Raw genomic sequence first — 21,198 nt, forward strand, 5'->3', positions numbered from 1 at the left:
GCCTTTTATTGCATTCGCAAGATGAGTGCATCGCTGGCAAGGCCACCATTTATTACCCATTCCTAATTGCTCTTGAGTACATGGTGGTGAGTCATTACCTTGAACTGCTACAGTCCATGTGGTGTAGGTACACCCACAGTGGTGTTAGGAAGGGAGTTCCAGGAATTTGACACAGGCAACAGTGAAGGAATGTGGATGGTGTGTGACTTGGAGGGAACTTGCAGATAATGGTGTTCCCAAGCGTCTACAGGTCACATTCTTCTAGGTGGTAGAGGTCGTGGGTTTGGAAGGTGTTGTCAATATTGAGTTGCTGCAGTGCACCTTGTAGATGTTAAACACTGCTGCCAATGTGAGCTGATAGTGGTGGAATTGAATATTTAAGGTGGTGGATGGGATGCAGATCATTGCTTTGTCCTGGATGGTGTCGAACTTCTTGGAGTGTTGTTAGAACTGCACTCATCCAGGCAAGTGAAAAGTATTCATCATATTCCTGACTTGTGCCTTGCAGATAGTGGACATGGAAAGTTAAGGCAGGGAAATGTTAATATTTTCAGAGGTCTGTCACAATTAAATATAAACTGAAAGCCAGTGATGCTCCTTTAGGGAAGAAAAAATAAATTCAGTGGGATATTTAATCTAGTCATTAACATTTAGCATTATTAGCCTCAATATATAAATCTGTATATCCGTGTGCGTATGTGTGTGTGTGCGAAGCTGTTAAGACATTATCTTGCAACTGTAAAAGAGAGAACATGAATATAAATAATGAGTGGGTGGGAGTGATTACAGGGACATAATCTCATTGAGGAGTTTAAATGACGTCGTAACCACAAAATGTGATTTTCACCGTAAGCATTCCTGCTCATTTTTTTTTTGAAAGAATTGTTATTTATAATATTTATTCTGTGATCAAATAAATTCAATCTAAGGAGGAAGGAATACTGCTCTGTGTATATTCTAATGAGCCATATTATAAAATTGCCAGCCCTCAGGGACAGCCAGACAGTGTCCAGGTATTCATTATATCCCCAGTCAACAGGAGGCTTGCTATTTTTTAAAACAAAAAAACAATTATGATAATTTACTGGTTTTATTTGTGAATATAAGCAAGCATTTATCCAGCAATAGAGTCATTGATAGCTAGTAACATGTTTTATACACCTGTGACCACAGACACACTGCAGGAGAATTAAGATAGCACGGGATGTATGTTTTTTGTACGGCACAAATATATATGAATATATATATATATACATAAACACACATATAAACACACATAAAACACATACATTTAGATAGATAGATAGATAGATAGATAGATAGATAGATAGATAGATAGATAGATAGATAGATAGATAGATAGATAGATAGATAGATAGATAGATAGATAGATAGATAGATAGATAGATAGATAGATAGATAGATAGATAGATAGATAGATAGATAGATAGATAGATAGATAGGTAGGTAGATAGATAGGTAGGTAGATAGATGGATGTACAGACAGAATGACAGGCAGATAGATAGACAAAAAGACAGACAGAGAGATAGATAAATAAATAGATAGAGAGATAGATATATAGACAGACAGATAGAGAGTCAGATAAACAGATAGACAGACAGTCAGATAGATAGATAGATAGATAGATAGATAGATAGATAGATAGATAGATAGATAGATAGATAGATAGATAGATAGATAGATAGATAGATAGATAGATAGATAGATTGATTGATTATGGGTTGATGATAGATAACTTGTGAATAATTATATAAATAGATAGATAAAAGGTGTTGGATATTAAAGATAGAGAAATGAATAGTTGATGGATAGATAATAGATGGCTAAATAAATAAGTATACAGAAAGCTTTCCCTTTTTTAAACAGGAAGAAAGATTAATATTTATCCAGTACTGCATCCGTGTATACCTATCACTACAGTTATATAGCAGAATAATTATTGACATATCCTTTTTTTCATTTATAGTTTGGGTTATATTTTATATACCTGAAGAATGGTAGATTTATTAGTGTATATTTTTGCTATATACGTCTTGGAGGCCTATGTGATCCTGTGCCTAGCAGCAGCCTGCCAGCCCAGGTTTCCATGGTAACAGGCTCCCTCTGGGTCTGGGCAGTTACTAGGCAGCAAAGGAGAGGAGCAGCATCAGCAGCGGCAACATGGCTCTCATCCCCTCCCAGGTCCTGCGGGTCGCCATCCTGCTCTCCTACCTCTCCATTCTCTGCAATTTCAAAGCCCTCGACATCCCAGCTCACCAAACATACGGCGGCAGCTGGAAGTTCTTAACATTCATAGACCTGGTAAGTCATGAAGAGAGTAAACTCCTGATTATTATTCTTATGGCGTCGCTGCTGCTATTCCTTTCTTCTTCTTTCTAAATGCACCCCCACCTGTCCCCCTCCCCCCCCCCTCCACACACACACACACACACGCAGACACAGAATGAACATCATTTCGTATTTAATGTAGGTGTTTCTCCCCCTTGCCACTGCCTTTCCCTCTCCCAAAACAAAACAGTATCTTCAAGACTGTCATCATTCACAAAAGGGTGAAAGCATTTTCTTTTTTTTTTTGACATTTTAGGTCTATTTTATGAATTTTTAACCTCTGCATGGTGAGGTGTGCCTAACTCGCTAGCAGGCTTAACACTTTGAGTTCCTCTCCCCTCAAACCTCGTGCTAAGAATAGGAAATTACTGCTCTGTCTTTGGGGAAGATAATGTCCATTAGTTTGCAGAAAGGAAAGGTGTAGGGAGTTTGATTTAGAAAGAACATTCTGCAATCTTAGTTTATACTTTCAATTACTTTCATTTTTTTTTATAAGGCTTCAGTGATATTGTTTGCTTATGTGGAGTTTGCAAGAGCGTTTATAAATATAGATGTTGACATTGTTGAACATGAAAGGTATAGTTGGTATTTGACCCAACCAGAAAGGTATAGAAAAGAATCAGGATGTTTTGTTGGTAGCTGGCGCTGAGTGTCTGGACTGCCCCTACCTGCATGTCACAGGGTCAGAATGAGGTTCTTGTGTCTGGGATGAGTGCAGGGCACCCTTTGCTGTTTCCCCTTCCTATTTTACAGTATGCTCTGTATTTATAATGAGGAGTGATCTTATATTTTACACATCGAAAAAGGAGAAAACCCAGAGTGCGTGATCCTTCCCTGTCTGTTCTTCATGGTGGGAGGTGATTGATGAGTTATATACTGTGCTGATCAATCGTCATTGATAGAATGCGCACAGGCTTCAGTGCTACCCAACATCTGCAATACACGTGTATCATCCATTCTCTGTGCAAACATCAGAATAGTGGAATATATAAAGGATAAATGGGAAGAGGAGGACCTTAAAGGAGAACATTATCATTACAAGAACAGTCCTCTCAATGATACTGCATCTTTAATTAGGATTGCCATTAAAATCTTAGCCATTAACTAACAACAAAGGCTCATTTTAACAGAGGCCACCGGACAGAAAACCAATACATTCAGCAAAACACTGGGACATTCATACCATTCATATAGGAACGATTTCAGTATTCTGCTTCACAGTGACGTTGAGGTTGCATTGTATATGTGGGACTGGGCCTGCTCTGACTCTGGGAAGAAGTGATATAGAGAGCCCCCTGGAGGACACCACAAAGAGTATGGCTCCAATACAGTGTCAAACTTGTGTTTAAAAAGTAATTTAAAAAAAAAATTCTTTCATGGGATGTGAGCATCGGCAGTAAGGCCAGCATTTGTTGACCATCCCTGATGGCCCTTGAACTGAATGGCTTGCTCAGCCACTTCAGACGGCAGAAATCAGCCACTTTGCTGTGAGTCTGAAGTCATACGTAGGCCAGACAAGGTAAGGATGGCAGATTTCCTTAGCGAAAGGGCATTCGTGATTCACGTGGATTTTTTTTTACGAGCAATAATGTTTTTAAATCACTGTTACGGTCACTATTACCGGGACTAGCTTTGTTTTCTAGATTTGCCACCAGCTGCCATTGTGGGATTTGAATCTCTGCCCCCCAGAACATTAGTCTGGATTATTAATCCAGAGACAATACCATTGCAACACCATTGCCCCCTATACCTGACAGAGCTTCAGAGTTCCCGGGCACTTTTTAAGCTCACCCACAGTTGATTTAGCCATCAAGAGTGCTCTACCCTCACTCTTATGCTAGCAGCTGGGAGAGGAGTGGTGCACATTCAGTTAAGCATGTGTGCAGAGCTGAAAATTGGAATTTGACAGGGCAGTAAATCGGACACCATCTGGAATCAGTAACTAATGGTCTCAGACCAGTAGCTGCAGGATACGTGGATAAGCATCAGTGAAAGCATTCTAACGTCGATTGAGTACGTGTTTGTGTGTTTAAGGTGCAAGTGCATTTTTACATTATTTTCATTTGTTTTGCTATGGCAGGTCTTTGATTTTGGTCAGTTAGAAATCCTCTCTACTTATTTCAAACCTTCGCAATCATAATGCTAGAAGACATAAGCCATTTGCCTACTCCAGCTCTTTTGTCTTTAGAGTTCTGAAGGCCCCTCATCGCAGCACCTAACTGGCTCTTCACTAATTGCAGAGTTTCTGCCAATACTTCCCTACCTGAAGAAGCACACACCATGAAGAATGACTTCCTAACGTCAGTCCTGAACTTGCCTTTTACCAGTTTGTACCCATTTCCCTATGGTATTGCGTTTTAACATTAAGTCGTGTTTAGGATTTGTCTTTTCTATTCTGCTTATATTCTATTCTTACATAACTTGTAAGCATTTCTAAGAACCCCTCTTATTCATCTCCTTTCATCATTAATTCACCAGCAATACCATATTGCATTGAGAGAGCACCACTAATCTAGCAAAACATCACAAGGCCCTTCCCAAGAGCATTATTGATCCAAACTGGACACTTGGCCACAGAAGGAAATATCAGATGACCCAAAGTTTGGTCAAAGAGGACGTTTTTAAGGCGTGCCCTAAAGGGGAAGGCAGAAGTAGAGAGGCTGATAAGTTTCAGAAAGAAATTGCAGAGCTTAAGGTCTAGGTAGCTGAAAGTCTCCAGCTCAGTACTCTGAAACCAGGGTTTGATCTTTCGGACTCTCTCTGCAACATTTCCAAGATGCTTCCCTTGTGCCTTGAAGAGTAGATTTTATGGTGTGCCATGACACGAGTATGACAAAGTTTCAAAATGACTACCTCAGGCTTATATTCTGCTGATTTCACAATATAAATCAAAAGGATTATATTGCTCCGATGCTTGCTGTTTCACAATGATTGGACATGTTAAGTGTTGAGTCTGCTTTTACTCCCACTTCTCTTTCAATTTCCCTCCTAATCTCATCATTTTCTCTTCCAATACCAAACGCCTTTCATTTATTTTATAGCAAACTTTATCTGCCACGTTTCTACATTTTGCATCATTTGCCCAAGTCCTTCTGATTGTTTTTTGGCTAGTCAGTCAGATTTTCTTAGTTCACTTTCAGCTTTAGTAAATATAGCCAATTTATTTCATTTTCTTGAATTCAGTTCATTTTTGTAGATTGAGAACAGTAGGGGCTTTTGGACCAATCTCTGGAGGCCTGTGCTCAGCAAATCTCTCCAACCCTCTATCACCCCCCCTAACTGATGCAATGCAGCTTCCTCTTTTCAGTCAATTTTGTCTCTCGTTCCAAATTCTACCTCCGGTAGCTAATGCTTTAAGCAAGTGCAGTAGCCCTTCATGTAGCACTGTGGCAGTGACTCAGGTGGTAGCACTTTGAGTCAAAAGGTTTTGGGTTAAGTCCCACTCCAGAGACTTGAGTATGAAAACCTAAGCTGATACTTAACACTGTGGTACTGAGGGAGTGCTGGATTGTTCGAGGTGCCATCTTTTGGATGGGAGAATGAGCCAAGACCCTGTCTGCTCTCTCAGGTGGATGAAAAAGATCCAATGGCACCACTTGGAAGAAGAGCAGGAAGGTTATCCCTAGTTTTCTGGTCAATATTTATCCCTCAACCAATATCTCAATAACAGGTTCTCTGGTCATTTCACTTTGCGGTTTATGGGAGCTTGCTGTGCGCAAATTGACAGCCGTGTTTCCTACGTTAAAATAGTGATACACTTCAAAAGTACTTCATTGGTTGCAAAGAGCTTTGGGACATCAGGTGGTCATAAAAGAAACTAATGAAGTGCAAGTCCTTTTTTTCTTTAGCAGCCCTTGTCACAATCTCACTGAAGTGGCTCATCTTCCATGAACTTGGTGGCTGACTGTACTGTGACTGACACTATGGTTGACAAGAGTGTAAGGATTTCTAACAAGAGCTCGTAGCACAATAGTTCACGGCAACTGCTGACAATGCTGTTCTGCGTGATTCTTTTGATAATTGCAGTGATGCAAAAACATATCATGATGTTTGCACATCATTATATGATCAGCTTTAATAGGGGGGGTCTTATGGTGCTGTGTTTGTGTCTCTGTCTCTAAAGCCAGAAGCTCTAGGTTCAAATCCCACCCCCAGAACTTGATGGTGAATGAAAGTGTGCTCATAACCTGCTCAAACAGGTTGAGTACTCAACCTGCAAATTCTTCCATTACATGCCAATGGCAAGTGGTAGAGATTCCTGGCTCAGCTACGTGATAGGCAGAGCCTGGGCTATCACTACCCAAAGCTCCAGAATACAGCATGCATGGCAAAGTGTATGTTGCCACAGCAACTCAGGCTCCTGAGTGAACTGTAACATGTCACCAATTAGCATCAGCAAAATAACACAGCTGATGTGGTAGTTATCCCCAAAAAACTTGAAGCTAATGTATCTAGGGGAGGCATTGTAACAGATCGGAGTAAAGGCAACCAGAGTTTAGGACAAAGGAAGAGATGAAGTAATTGATGAGCAACATTGTAACTGCCAGTTTAGTGGGTGCAGGTTAACAAATCCATCATTCTATACAATGACCAGGCTGATAACTCCATCAGAATGTTAGACTGTTTTTAACATTTGCTCCCTTGTTTGAGCACTGGCATGGGGTTCACAGATGTGGAAGGGGTTGCTGTAGGCATTAATTCCTTTTGAATTTTGTCCATTAAAACTCAGAAAACCAGCTGCCTGTATTTTGAATGGTCTAGTGCGTGGGCAGCAAAATTGAGCTAGTGTCTATGCCGTCAAGACGTCACTGCAGTCACTAACATTTGAGTTGCTTACACCTCTAGTTAATTGCTGTGCAACAGCCAGTGTAGTGGAAAGATAACTGAATTAAGCTCAATGAGAAAGGGTAGAAAGACGCAACAAACAGATGCAACCTTTTAAACAACCGGTTGGTATTAAATTCAGCAATGCCTGGCATATTTCCTTCATTAACTTCTGCATGTTTTTAGACTGTCAAAAGCCCATAATGTCAACACCCATCCCTGTTTCAAAAAGATTGCGATCATTCATATTTTCAGATCTTTTTTAACTGAATCTATAAACCTCAACTTCAACAGCAGGAGTTATTTTAATTAGATGTTTGCTGTGTGTATTTGTGAACTTTTACGTTTATTAAGTGCAGACATTTCAGTGTTGTTTAGTGAAACGCTTAATGCACACTGTGACCCAGCGTCAGTGTAAAGTAATTCCAGGTATGGTACATAAGAGCGTAAGAAATGGGATCTGGAGTAGGCCATTTGGCCCTTCGAGCCTATTGCACCATTCAATACGATCATAGCTGATCTTCTAGCTCAACCCTACCTTCCTGCACTATCCCTTAATTCCCTTAGTGCCCAAAAATCTATCGACCTCGGTCTGGAATATCCTCAGTAACTAAGCATCCACAACCCTCTGGGGTACAGAATTCCAAAGATTCCCAACTCTCTCAGTGAAGAAATTCCTCCTCTTCTCAGTCCTTATCGGTTCACCCCTTATTCTGGACTGTGACCCCATGTATTAGATTGCCCAGTAAGGAGAAGCATTTTCTCAGCATCTTAAGAATTTTCTATGTTTCAATGAATATCATCTCTCATTCTTCTTAAACTCCAGGGGGCATTGACCGAGTCTACTCAATCCCTCCTCATCGAACAATCCCCTCATCCCAGAAAACAGTCTAGTGAACCTTTGTGGCGCTCTCTCTAGGGCAAGTATGTCCTTCCTTAGATAAGGAGAACAGAAGGTTTGGCAAGGATAGGTGTTTACTCTATTCTGTGTCTAAAATTGAACCTTCGAGGGTCATTTCCCACTGCACAGATGGAATTTACTGCCTGCACCTGTGACAGTTTGGTGACAGGGGGCATTTAATCAGGTGGGACAGTGCCGGGTGGGGATTCCACCATCTTCCTGCCTCCACCCTGATTAAAGTCCATGGGGGGGGAGGCCCTGCCACAATTAAATTAATGCCCACTTAAGGGCCTCCTCCCAGCTGGTGGGGAATGTGCTGTGAGTGAAGCAAGACAAACCCCTGTTGTGGTTACCTGTGAGCTCCCAGGGTTTGGAGGAGTGGGGTTGGGGGGGGGCAGAATCCCTCATTCAAAGGCATTTTAATGCCCTTGGATAATGGCTAGAGAGCTGGCAAGACCCCCCCCCGCCCCATGTTGCCTCTGTTAGGGAAGGCCTGTTGAATTAAGTGTCACTTAGGCACTTGATAGCCTGCCCTTGCTTTGGGAAGGGAGGGGGTGGGCCTGATGAGAACCACCCCCTTTCCCTTGCTGCCAACCCCCCCCTCCCCCATGAAGCCCACCCTGCGAATCCCCTCCCGCTGTCACTCACCTGTGTGCCTGGGTCCATCCAGGGTCCATTACCAGCAGCAGCCACCGCCTCCCCAGTGGCGCTGACGTTCAATAGAGCTGCCTTCCTCTGATTGGCTCGCAGCTTTTGGCAGGTGGGAAGTCCGCCCCTGGGGTCCTTGATCCTGGGCAAGGCCCACCACAGGCTATCAAGCGCCTAAGTGGCACCTAATTCAACAGACTTTCCCCAACAGGGGCGACATGGGAGTCTTGCCAGCTCACTAGCCAGTAGCCAAGACCCCCATTGGGTCCATTAAATACCCCCCCATTAGTGTAAGTTACTCACTTCCCACACCATCCATCACTGTGTCCTCCCTCGTATATTTGGTGATGTCTACCAGGAGTAGGGCATTATGTGCCTTTGAAGGTGCCTATTAATAACAAGGGGGTGAAATTTGTCTAGGATGGTAGCAAAAAACTAGTGATAGCAAAGCTCCATCCAATGTTCAACTGCCCAAGATGAATTTCACCTGCTACCTGCAGTTGGCAGAGGTTTAGCATTTGAGCTATCAGTGGGCCTGGACTTAATAATAAGAATACAGTGTGCCAACCTGCAGAGCTATCCAATTCTATGGTGAGTTTTCCAATAACCACGGATGGGATCTTCCCATGGGAACCGCCTGTCCACTAATTATTTCCACTTCCTGAATAACTTGCTGTTAAGTTGCGCTGTTTCACTTTTTAATATTTGGTCCAGTAGCACTTTTGCCTGTTATGACTGTCTATTAAAAGGAAATGATTTAAAATCCAAAATTTAATGGTGCAAAATGTGTGCATTTGGTGGGAGGATTGAGGAAAGGAAATATAAAACAAAGCATACAATTCTAAAGAGGGTGCAAGAGCAGAGGAGCCTCGGGGTATATATATATGTACACAAATAGTTGAAGGTGGCAGGACAGGTTGAGAAAGTGGTTAGTAAAGCATTCAGGGTCCTGGGGTTTATAAATAGGGGCATAGTGTACAAAAACAAGGAGGTTATGGTAAACCTTTACAAAATAATGTTTCAACTTCAACTGGACTATAGTGTCCAGTTCTGGGCACCGCACTTTAGGAAGGGTGTGATGGCTTGGAGAGGGTGCAGAGAATGGTTCCAGCGATGAGAAACTTCATTTATGAAGATAGACTGACGAAGCTGGGGCTGTTGTCTTTAGAGGAGAGAAGGTTGAGAGGAGATTTGATAGAGGTGTTCAAAATCATGAGGCATCTGGGCAGGGTATACAGGGAGAAACTGTTCCCATTGGCAGAAGGATCGAGAACCAGAGGACACCAATTTGAGGTAATTGGAAAAAGAGCCAGAGGGGATATGAAGAACAATATTTTCTTCGTGCGTGATTAGGATCTGGAATGCACTGCCTGACAGCGTAGTGCCAGCAGATTCAATCTTGTTGTTTTCCAGGGGGATTTGGATAATTATCTAAGGAGAGAAAAACTGCTGTATGATGGGAAAAAGGAGGGGAGTGGGACTTAAGCAGCCAAATGGCCTCCTTCTGTCCTGTAATCATTCTGATTCTATCCTCCCGTTGGGGGGGGGGGAGGGGGGGGGTGTTGTGTGGGGGAGGGGGGTGGGGGGGTGGGGGGCAGGCATGGACCCGATCAGCGCTCCCGATCGGGTCCGTGCCGCCATTTTACGTGGGTGGGCCAATTAAGCGCTGAGTGCTTCCTGTGCGGACGGGGGGTTCCCTGAGTCAGGAGTGTGAAAGAGCGCCGAAAGTGCGGATAAGTTTAAAGTTTGAAAAATTTTAATCAAGAGAAAAAAAAATTGAAGACTTGTCCCCTCATGTGACAGTGTCACATGAGCTGGGACATGTGAATGAACTTTAATGGAAAAACTTTATTTAATTTATAAACCCTCCATGGAACCTCGTCCCGCCTGTGGGTGAGGTTCCATGAAAAATGCAAAGGCTGCCTGGGCCCCACCCCCGCTTGCTCAGCCGAAAACTCCCCCCCATGAAGTAAAATGTGTTTCTTGGAATTTTTAAACAATTTTCAGATAATGCATTTTCCCAGGTCTACTGGATCAAGTTATGGAGGAAATATTTACTTAATGAGACAAGACACTGAATCACCATAAACAACATCAGGAAGAAATTGACACTTTCCAAGAGTCCAGAGTGGGAAGATTCTTAAAGGTGAGATCTAGAAAGTGCCGACCACAAGTGTCTTCTGCAATATTTAGTTGAAAGTGCAGTTCCATTTGGCAAGTTCCTATTACCTTACTGACCGGACTGCTTGGAAAATGCGCCATAATATTTAATTCTTTAGGTGATTCATGGTGAAGTGGTGAAGAATTAACATTCGAGCTATCAGTGGAACTGGATTTAAGCCCAGTTCTTAATAATAAGAGTACAGTGTACTAAACCACAGGGCTATCCAATTCCAATAGTAGACAGTGTGGCAAATTTTCCGGTGGGTGTTATTTTGACCACAGGTGGGATATTCCCATGGGAACTGTCTATCCACTAATTATTTCCACTTCCTTTGAGTAGACATCACTAACTACAGAATGTCTGCTGGCTCTGACATATTTATCTGGCAGTCTCTGTGGGGAAGTGTCTCCACAGAGATGGGTCAGAGGGAGCCAGTTGATGAGCTATGTCATCTGCTGCATGGATGTCTGTCAAGTCTTTGCTGGCTCTTTGTGAAAGCAATTTAGCTAGTCCCACCCCTCTGCCCTTTCCCCATAGCCCTGCAATATTTTTCTCTTCAGGTGGGTCATGTTCCAGTATATTATGGACTTTCAGTCAATATTTTATATTTTCAAAAACTCAACAAAAGGTTGCCAAAGATGGCCACCCGAGGGTCACCTGACTTCTTTTGTGGATTGGAACCACTCCCCTGTCTCAAGAGGGAACAAGAGGAACCTTCCAGACTGATGTTGTATCAATGCCCTTTTCTGAAACTAATTCAAAAGGCTAATTTCAAATTGAATGGGTCAATTCAAACACAAAGACGCTGGCTATCTCAAACTCTCAAGGTGTCAAACGACAATGCAGCGTAACTTTGCTGCTTACTAAGAACCCTTCACTCTACCAGACTTCCACTTCAACTTTAAAGCATCACCTCTATCTAAGGAACTACAGGCCTGCCACAAAAGAGACTGAGATAATTATAATTTGCAACCATGGGTAAAACTTTTACCTCAGTGGGCGGCCGCACACTTGACCCGCTCGAGCGTAAAATGACGTGTGTTGACGTTGGGTAAGCATCCCGACAGCAACGCGCAGTCGCGCAATATTTCGGTCAGCGGGCGCGCACCAGAGTCAGTAGCGCACCCGCCGACAATTAAAAGGCCTATTAAGGCCATTAACAGGGTAATTAAAGTAAATGTTTTGCTGCCCACCCAACCACGGCCTTTGCACTTTTTAGGAAACCTCATCCTAAACCTCAGGATGAAGTTTCCAACAGCAAATAAAAATAAAATTTAAAAATTTACATTTCATTTATAACATGTCCATGCTCATGTGACAGAGGGGACACATTTTATTACGTTTTTACAAATCTTTATTTTATATTTGGAAAAATGTTCATCTCCCTGAGGCAGCTTTGTGCCCCAGGGGGATTTGCAAGGGCGCACTTGCACGAGAGTGAAGTTCACGCTCGGACTCCTCTCCACCCCGTCAGCACAGGCAGCGCTGAGCACTGCCACTCGCCTTTCACGCTGGGCAGGCCTTCATTGGCCCACCCAGTGTGAAATCACGGTCCAGCCACGATCGTGGACAGCGGTTGGCTTCCCAACTGCCCCCGCTCAGCCCGCCCAACAAGGGTTAAGCTCTGCCCCATAGTTTTTTTTTTACCTTCATCTGTATCTAATCTTTGTGGGTGTGAGGGTGTGTGTGAGGAGAGTGAGTAGGACATCGCATTTTATAATCCGGGGCAAGTGTGTGATAATAAATAACCTTCTTTATTTTTAAAAACTAACAAAAACTTGCTGCTGGATTTATTTAATTGGGATTCTTAATCTGAGGATAAGAAAATGCACACCTTTTACATACCAACATATGAATCACGGGAAGTAAAAAGGAGCACATAAATTCTCTAGGCGATAGCTGCATGTCCAATTTCCTTTTGAAAGCCATGATTGAATTGGCCTTGACCACACTCTCAAGCAGTGTTTCCCAGATCCTAACCAATCACTGCAAAATAAAACTTTTCCCCATGTTGCCTTTGGTTCTTTTGCCAATCACCTGAAGTCTGTGTCCTCTGGTGCTTGATCCTTCCGCCAATGGGAACAATTTCTCCCTATCTACTCTGTCCAGGTTCCTCATCATTTTAAACATGTCTATCAAATTTCCTCTCAACCTTCTCTCCTCTAAGAAGAACAGCCTCAGCTTCCCCAATCTTTCCACGTAACTGAAGTCCCTCATCCCTGGAACTAATCCCATAGATCTTTCCTGCGCCCTCTCCAAAGCCTACATAACCTTCCTAAAATATTGGACACAATACTCCAGTGAAGGCTGAATCTGTATTTTACAAAGGCTCATGGCCGATTTGATCTTAACTTCAATTAATTTGAAATGGAAGTGACAAGCCTGTCGAGTATCATGCGCTCTCTGCATTTCCCGAAGAACTTGATAGTGTTCAGCATATTCCTGCTCCTTCTATTCCACTGCTACTTGGTCCAATTGAGCTGTACTCAGTGAAATCACACCCACCCCCCACCCCCCCCCACCCCCGCGCGCCGTGCCCACCCCCACCGGTGCTACGCCCTCAATCACTGACTGTGTTCTCCCAGATGTATGTAGCTATGCTGCTGCTTTCAAAGCTTGGTGACAGCATGGGTGGAAGCGAGGTGCTGGCCCCAATGACAATCCCTACAGGACTACAATGATCAAAAATGATTCATTTTACAACCGTTCTCGAAGAGATTCCACCCAACAAGATGCTAACTGAGTTTTGTTACATGTCTGTGCATGTGCCTGAGCGGGAGAGAGCCAGAAGGAGGGTAAGACAGAACAAGTGAATCCTCCTATTCTCAGATTGAAGAGACACTGTGGCTTCGCCTTCTCTTACCCCTCTCAGCGGCTGTCCTGAAGAGTCAACTGCACAAGTGGCAAGGACGCAGTATTTCTGAGCCTTCCATCAGCTCATCTCTAATCCCTACCTGGGGGAGATGGTGGTGTGGCGGTAAAGTCAATGAACTAATAATCCAGAGGCCCAGACTATTGCTCTGGGGACACGGGTTTAACTCCCACCACACCAGCCAGTGGAAATCCAATTCAATCAATAAAATCTGGAATTGAAAGCGAATCTCAATGCTGGTGACCTTAGCAACAATCATTGATTGTCATAAAAACCCATCTGGCTCACCAATGTCCCCCTAGGTACTGAAGTGTACTCACTGTTTTAATGTAGGAAGTGCAGCAGCCAATTTGTACAAAGCAAGATCCCACAAACAGCAGTATGACGATGATTAGGTTATCTGCTTTAGTGATTTGGTTGAAGGCTAAATATGCATCACGCAGTGAGGTGATGCTGCATTGCTTTTATATGTGAGGTGCTTTGAAGATTTTTTAAAACATTTATTCGTTCACAGAAAGTGGGCATCACTGGCTAGGCCACCATTTATTGCCCATCCCTAACTGCCCTTGAGAAGGTGGTGGTGAGCTGCCTTCTCGAAGGACTGCAATCCATGCAGTGTCGGTACACCCACAGTGCTGCTAGGGAGGGTGCTCCAGGATTTTGACCCAGCGACAGTGAAGGAACTGCAATATAGTTTCAAGTCACGATAGCGAGGGGCTTGGAGGGGAACTTGGAGGTGGTGGTGTTCCCATGCATCTGCAGCCCTTGTCCTTCTAGATGGTAGAGATCACGGGTTTGGAAGGTGCTGTCGAAGGAGCCTTGGTGAGTTCCTGCAGCACATCTTGTAGATGGCACACACTGCTGCTGCTACTGTTCGTTGGTGGTGGAGGGAATGAAGATGTCAATAAACCAAGGCTTTCAGTTGTGAATTATGGCTGTAGTATGCATTAAGTTATGTCAAGACTTGAAATAGGGCAGCAGTGAATATAAAACAGTTGACGGGCAACATTTTTTGGAATTTATAAATGGGCCATGAATCTGGCTGATAAAATGTTGGTTGTCTTACCTTTAGAGCTTCCTTAAGGTGTTCCACTTCTGTCCACAGTTCCTACGCTACGTGGTGAACCAATCTGTCATCCACTGTCATCACACTGGCCTTCTGTTCTCTGGGGAGTAACAGTTGCAAGCAGCAGTGTGTCCACTTTGGCAGACATCAAGTTTCAGTCTTTAGTGCTGCTTCACCCCATTGCAGTCCGCAGATTCCATTTCCTGCTTCCACTTGGAGTTTTTTTATTGCTCTTCTTGGGACGTGGGCATCGCTCACAAGACCACCACTGATTGCCCATCCCTAATTGCCCTTGAGAAGGTGATGGTGAGCAGCCTTCTGGAACTGTTGCAGTCCATGTGTTGTAGGTACACCCACAGCGCTGTTAGGGAGGGACCCCCAGGTATTTGACCCAGCGACAGTGAAGGAACAGCGATATATTTCCAAGTCAGGACGACGAGCGACTTGGAGGGGAACCTGCAGGCGGTGATTCCCCTGCGCCTGCTTCCCCTGTCCTTCTGTAGGCAGCAGACAGAGGTTGTGAGTTTGGAAGGTGCTGTCAAAAAAGCCTTGGCGAGTTGCTAGTGTGTCAGAGAGTGGATAATGCCAGTGCCTTCTGTAAAAAAGAAAGAAGCGTATTGTTTCACACATTCTTTCGACCAGTTCAAACAGAGTTTGAAAATATTTCCTGCCTTTTCGAAGGTGAACGCAATTTTTTGGCGACGTGCAGTTATGTATCTTCTGGGGTGCGTAAGTTGCTGCATTATGGTGTGTGGTTTCTCAGCATTGGGCTTAATATGGGCGAACCGATCGGTGAAAATATAAGAAGACCCAGGGATTTTCTTGCAATGTTGTCCTCTTTAAATGTGCTGGGTGTGTTTTTCTGGCTCCTTCTAGATCTAAACGCAGATTCAAAACTCCATACCCTAACTCTATCTGCAAATATATTTCAATACACATTACTCACTCTTTAGAACCTAGGAAGTTACTTTTATTTTTATTATCGTCAGCTGTATTTGTGTGTTTCTTGGAAAGAAAACTCCACGAGATCTGATCTTTACAGGGCTGCTTGTCTCCGTATATGGGCATGGCAGATTACCCATAGCTGTTTAAATTCCAACAGCTGCTTTCATTCCAACCACAGGAAAATCCTCCACCAAACACGGATTTTCCCAGCAATGCTCCACTGTCAATGAACTCAAGATGTTTTTTTAAAAAAAAAATATCCCAAACAAAACAGTCCGTGCATTCACAGTCACAGCAGCCACCACTGAACTATTCCTTCTCCTGCATCTGGAAGGATGTTGGAGGCGCGAAACTGGTTTTCTGCGGGAGTGCAAGACAGGCAACGGTGAATCAGCAACCCGACGATCAGCCCGATTTTCGATGGAAAAGATTGATCAGGGTGTTAAAGCCTGTTTGCTGATGACCATTTTGCACTACTTTCCAAAGATCCGTTTCCCCCCATTGAATTCTACATGTAGGATCGCTTTAATAAGCCAAAAATCCACTTCACATCTGCTGTTATTTTCCAACCTCGTCCGAGCTCCAGAATGTAGAGTTTTTCTGTCTGTATCTATCCTCATTTGTTATTGTCTCAGGCTTGTGCACCCCACTTATAGGTTTCAGTAAAAACAAATCAACAATTGTTCAAAATTTGAACCTAAAGTTAAAAAATTCTTAGTTGTTGCCCGGGCTCGTGATGACTTGTGTCACGCACGTGGGAGCTGGTCTGGTTGTGTGACACCACATATGTGTAGTGTTCAGTTATGTTTGATTATGTGAGTCTAATTTACCATTGATGCTCACTATGCTCAATATGGTTCAGGCTGGGTGTGAACTCAGGGAAAAGGAAACAAACTAGAGCTAGAAAAATGGAGTAGACATTTTAAAGCACTGTGAGTAAAACCTGTTACACACAAAAAATCATCCCTGTCATCTCTGCATAGTTCTGAGATATAAAATATACAATGATAAGTGGGAAGAATGAGTGTTCTGGCCTGTTCCCTCCCACGGACCATAATTTGTGAACCACTAAGGGAAAAAGGTCTGAGATGAAATTTGGTAAATGCCTTTAAAATTATGAAGGGGCTCAATGGGTTGATGCAGAGAAACTGTTTCCACTTGAGGAGTGAGTCCAGAACAGATCCACACTATCAAGCATAAAAAATGTCAGTGAATTTCTCGACACTCAGAAAGTGGCGGGGATGCAGAACTTGCCGCCAAATGGAGCGACTGAAGCAGTTGCTGCAATTAAGGGGAAGCTTGATGCACTCATGAGAATGAGAGGCTGAAAGGATATGGGTGCAGGCTGGGAAGATATAAATAGTGGGAGAAGGTTTGAGTGGAATATAGCCTTGCCGTACACCAGTTTGTCCGTATGGGCCAAGTAGTCTGTTTCTGTGCTGCTGATTCTATATGCTATAGAAAATTACACTGAAGTCTCTTTTCATGGAAGCTGTTCAAGAGCATCTAGGAGCATCAAAAGGGGTTTACGAAAAGCAAGCTATGTCTAATTTTTTGAAATCTTTTGAGAATGTAACATAGTTAGTGGATGAAAATAATGTGGTTGACTTCCAGAAAACATCTGCTGTCCCTGACAAGAGACTTAGAACTAGAATAATAGCTCATGGGAGCCATGGTGAAGTAGTAAATTGGATTATGAATTTGCTCGATAATCGAAAACAGGCTAGTTATCTATAAATAAACAAATGCGTAGTTGTCTTTGGCAGCTGTGACCAGTGAAGTCTCCAGACCTTGATTCTGGTTTCTCCTGTTACCTTGGAATATTTATTAATCGTCCTGCTGCGAGTTTGTACCTAAGTAACCTTTCAGACGATGCCCATGGAAAAGAAGGGCTGGAGGACTGCGAGCAGTTCTGGGCGCCACATCTTATGACAGGTACCTTGGCCTTGGAGAGAGTGCAGCCTAGGTTCACAAGAATGATACCTGAACTCCAGAGGTGGGAGAATTCCCGGATCTGCGAACCTGGCCTTTAAAAATGGCCGCCCGCAGTTATGATTTTCGGTCGGCTAGGTGGGGGAGTTGGGTGGAGAAGGGGGCTTGTGAGCTGGATTGGAAGTCGGGCCCATTGTCCCTAGAAACAAGGGCGGGAGGCTGCCAGGTGTGGAGGCCGGCTGGGTGGAAGATCTGCTTTTGTGCTCCAGCACTTTAAGTTAATTAAAAAAAGGTTAAAACCAAAAACAGGCATCCATCCCTCAGCACCCCCCACCCCCACAAACTCCTCATGCCCATTCATGCCAGCCCATGCTACCTCATGCCCCCCCCACCAACCCCCATGGCCCCTATCTGCCCTCCCATGGCCCCTCATAACCCTATGCCAAGCCATGTCCCTCTACCCACTTCCATGGCCCCTCACACCCTCTGGGCTCCCCATGTGCCCATGGCCCTTTATAGCCCCTATGCCAACTCAAGGCAACCCAAGCCCCCATGCACCACCCTTTGTCCTTACCCCTCCTATGCCAACTCACATAGTATCCTTTGACAGCTTTGACATTTTTGACGGTTTCTTGACAGCTTTGAAAGCTTTGACAGCTTTCACAGCTCCTTGGCAGCTTTGAAAGTTCTTTGACAGCTTTGATAACTTTTACAGCTTTGACAGTCCTTTGACAGCTTTCACAGCTTTGGCAGTTCCTTGGCAGCTTTGACAGTTTCTTTACAGTTTGACAGTTCTTTGATCGTAGACAGTTCCTTGGCAGCTTGACAGTTCTTTGACAGTTCCTCAACAGCTTTGACAGTTCCAATAAGCTTATACGCTTTTTATGCACAATCATGTTTACTTTTAACAATCCCAAAGGGTGCCTTATCTCTCCCAAAAGTGTCCCAGAACCATATCAAAAGGGGTACCTTACCTCTCCAAAGGTGTACTCTGGCTATCCAAGCAAATCTACCAAGTTCAGGCTTGCTTTTACCTGCCCTAATCTGCACACTCTGGGTTTCACACTCCTAGCCATCCTAAGTCTCACTTTAGTGGAGGCAGCTAGTGATTTAAATGGCCAGCTGCCTCCCTAAACCGTGCATGTGCAAATCCCAGCTTGGCTCCAGACCCAGCCCCTGTGAAAACAGGAAATGCTGTGTTTGAGGTTGGGACTTAGAATTCCCGGCTATTTTGGGGATTTTTGCTACCACGGGGAGATTCTCCATCGTAGCGAAAATCTGGGCCCAGGGTTAAGTCACAAACAAAGGTTACATAGACGAATGCTGTGCTCTTTGGAATTTTGAAAGTTCGGGGGGGTGATTTGACTGAAGCTTTCAAGGTATGATGGGAACAGCTGGGGTAGATGGAAAGAAACTATTTCCATTGTTTTAGAAGTCTAAGACCAGGGGTGGAATTTAATGTAACTGGTGGGGGTCCAGCCCCAGGGTCTTGGAGAACCGGTGGGAAGCCTGCATTGAGGCCCAACCAAATTGAGTGCCTGTCAACTAATCAGAGGCTGGCAGTTTTCCATTGCCGGCAGCACCATCAGGAGCAGCGACTGTTGCCGGTAATGCTCTGGGGTCTTCACCAGAGATCCTTGCAGGATCCCTGGACTCAGGTGGTTGAGGGCAGGATGGGGGTTATGGGGAGAGGGTGTTGTGGGAGGTGGGGTCAGGGGCAAGGGCTGGGGATTGGCTTTCAACGGCCTCTCCCCTTCCCAAATCAGCGTCCCTTGAGCAGATGCAGAGTGCCTAACAACAAGGCCCACCCCCCACCCAGCCCCGTAGTAGGCCATTGGAAAACCCAACATGCTTTGCCTAGCAGCCTTCGGGAAGAAAGCCGTGCCCACTCGCATTTAATCCCTGAGCCACCACTAAACTCTGGCGGGCTCAGGGATAATTGGTGTCCCTGGGTACAGAACGAGCCTAATTGGCCGAATTGATATCCCAGTTTGAGTGAGCGAGTTCCTTTCCCCTCCCCACCCCCGGGTTCCATTCCAGCCTCCAAGCTACCCTTGGAAGATTTTCTCACTGGCGTGAGACCTCTCCCCCGATGAAGTGGGCCCAGCTGCAATGTTTCTCACCGCGACAGGCCACGTTAAATCCTGCCCATGGTCTAAACCTTAGAGCCAGACTCTTCAGGGGTGGAGCTGGGAACCACTTCTACGCACAAAGGGTGAAGTTAGAGTGATAGGTTTGGAACTCTCTTCTGCAAAAGTCAATTGATGCAAGACCAGTTGCTTATTTTAAATCTGAGATTGATAGACTTTTGTTAGCCAAAGGTATTGGGGGATATGGAGCAAAGGTGGGTACATGGAGCTCGGTTAACCGTGATCTCAGTGAATAGCCGAATAGGCTCGAGGGGCTGAATGGCCTCCTCCTCTTCCTATGTTTTGTAGAAAGTGCATTGCGTAAAATCCGCAGAGGCTGTAATGACACGGAGGATGCAAAAAATGATATTTAACGTTGTGCAATATAACAAACATGGCTGGATTGAGTTAAGGTACATCGTTCAAGAGGGTGAAAAAGCAAAAAGATTTATGTGTGACTACTGGCCAATTAGACAGTTATAAAATAGAAAGGAGAAAGGTCTTGCATTTATATAGCACCTTTCACAATTTCAAGTCACCTCAAATTCCTTTGCAGCCAAGGAAGTACTTTTGAGCTGTAGTCACAGTTGTAATGTAGAGAAACTTGACAGCCAATTTGTACAAAGCAAGGTTCCTCAGCAACGATGAGATAAGCGATCAGGGATCATGTCTTTTGTTGGCCGAGGACACAAGAGAATTCCACTGAATTTTCTAATAGCGCCATAAAATCTTTTACGATCTCCTGAGAGGGCGGATAGGGCCTCAGTTTAAGATCTTGTTCAGAAGGCATCACCTCCAACAGAGCAGCACCCCCTCGGTGGTGCACTGAAATGTCAGCTTATGCTATTTTCTTACCTGCCTACAGGGGATGGGGGGTGGGGTGGTGGGGTGGGGATAAGGAGAGGAAGCACTTGTATTCATTACACAAAATTATAGCAAAATTCACTTAAATAATTATTCACAACTTATTTCCTTCTTTCAAAATCAAAGTTCTGGATCTTAATACACAATCTTCAAATCTCCGGGTTGGATTGTACATAGGATTAGATAGAATTTTACAGCACAGGAATAGGTCATACAGCAAATTGATTTATGCTGGTGTTTATATTCCACATGGGATTTCTCCCACTCATGTATCAACATGTCCTTCTATGCCTTTCTCCCTCATGTACTATCTATCTTTCCCTTAAATGCATCAATGCCAATAGTCTCAGCCACCGGTAGGGAGTTCCACATTTTCATCATTCTCTGGGTAAATAAATCTCTCATGAATTCCTTATTTGATTTATTATTCTGTCTGCTACTTGCTCTCCAGTTCATGAGCTCTTAATATAAATTGTTGAAAAAACAGACATGCTGTTGAAGTT

General features: G+C 44.0%; 1 protein-coding gene across 1 annotated transcript in view; it reads left to right on the forward strand.

Annotated features, from left to right (window-relative positions):
* The first annotated feature begins 2,133 nt into the window (after positions 1–2,133).
* The window catches only part of aig1 (androgen-induced 1 (H. sapiens)), a 128,012-nt gene continuing 108,947 nt past the window's right edge, over positions 2,134–21,198 (forward strand). The window contains exon 1 of the mRNA XM_078557623.1: positions 2,134–2,323. Within this exon, the coding sequence (XP_078413749.1) occupies positions 2,183–2,323 (141 nt within the window). The 5' untranslated portion in view covers positions 2,134–2,182. The remainder of the gene's footprint in view (positions 2,324–21,198) is intronic.

This window comes from Cetorhinus maximus, chromosome 14 (assembly GCF_964194155.1).
Source record: "Cetorhinus maximus chromosome 14, sCetMax3.hap1.1, whole genome shotgun sequence".
Taxonomy (NCBI): Eukaryota; Metazoa; Chordata; class Chondrichthyes; order Lamniformes; family Cetorhinidae; genus Cetorhinus; species Cetorhinus maximus.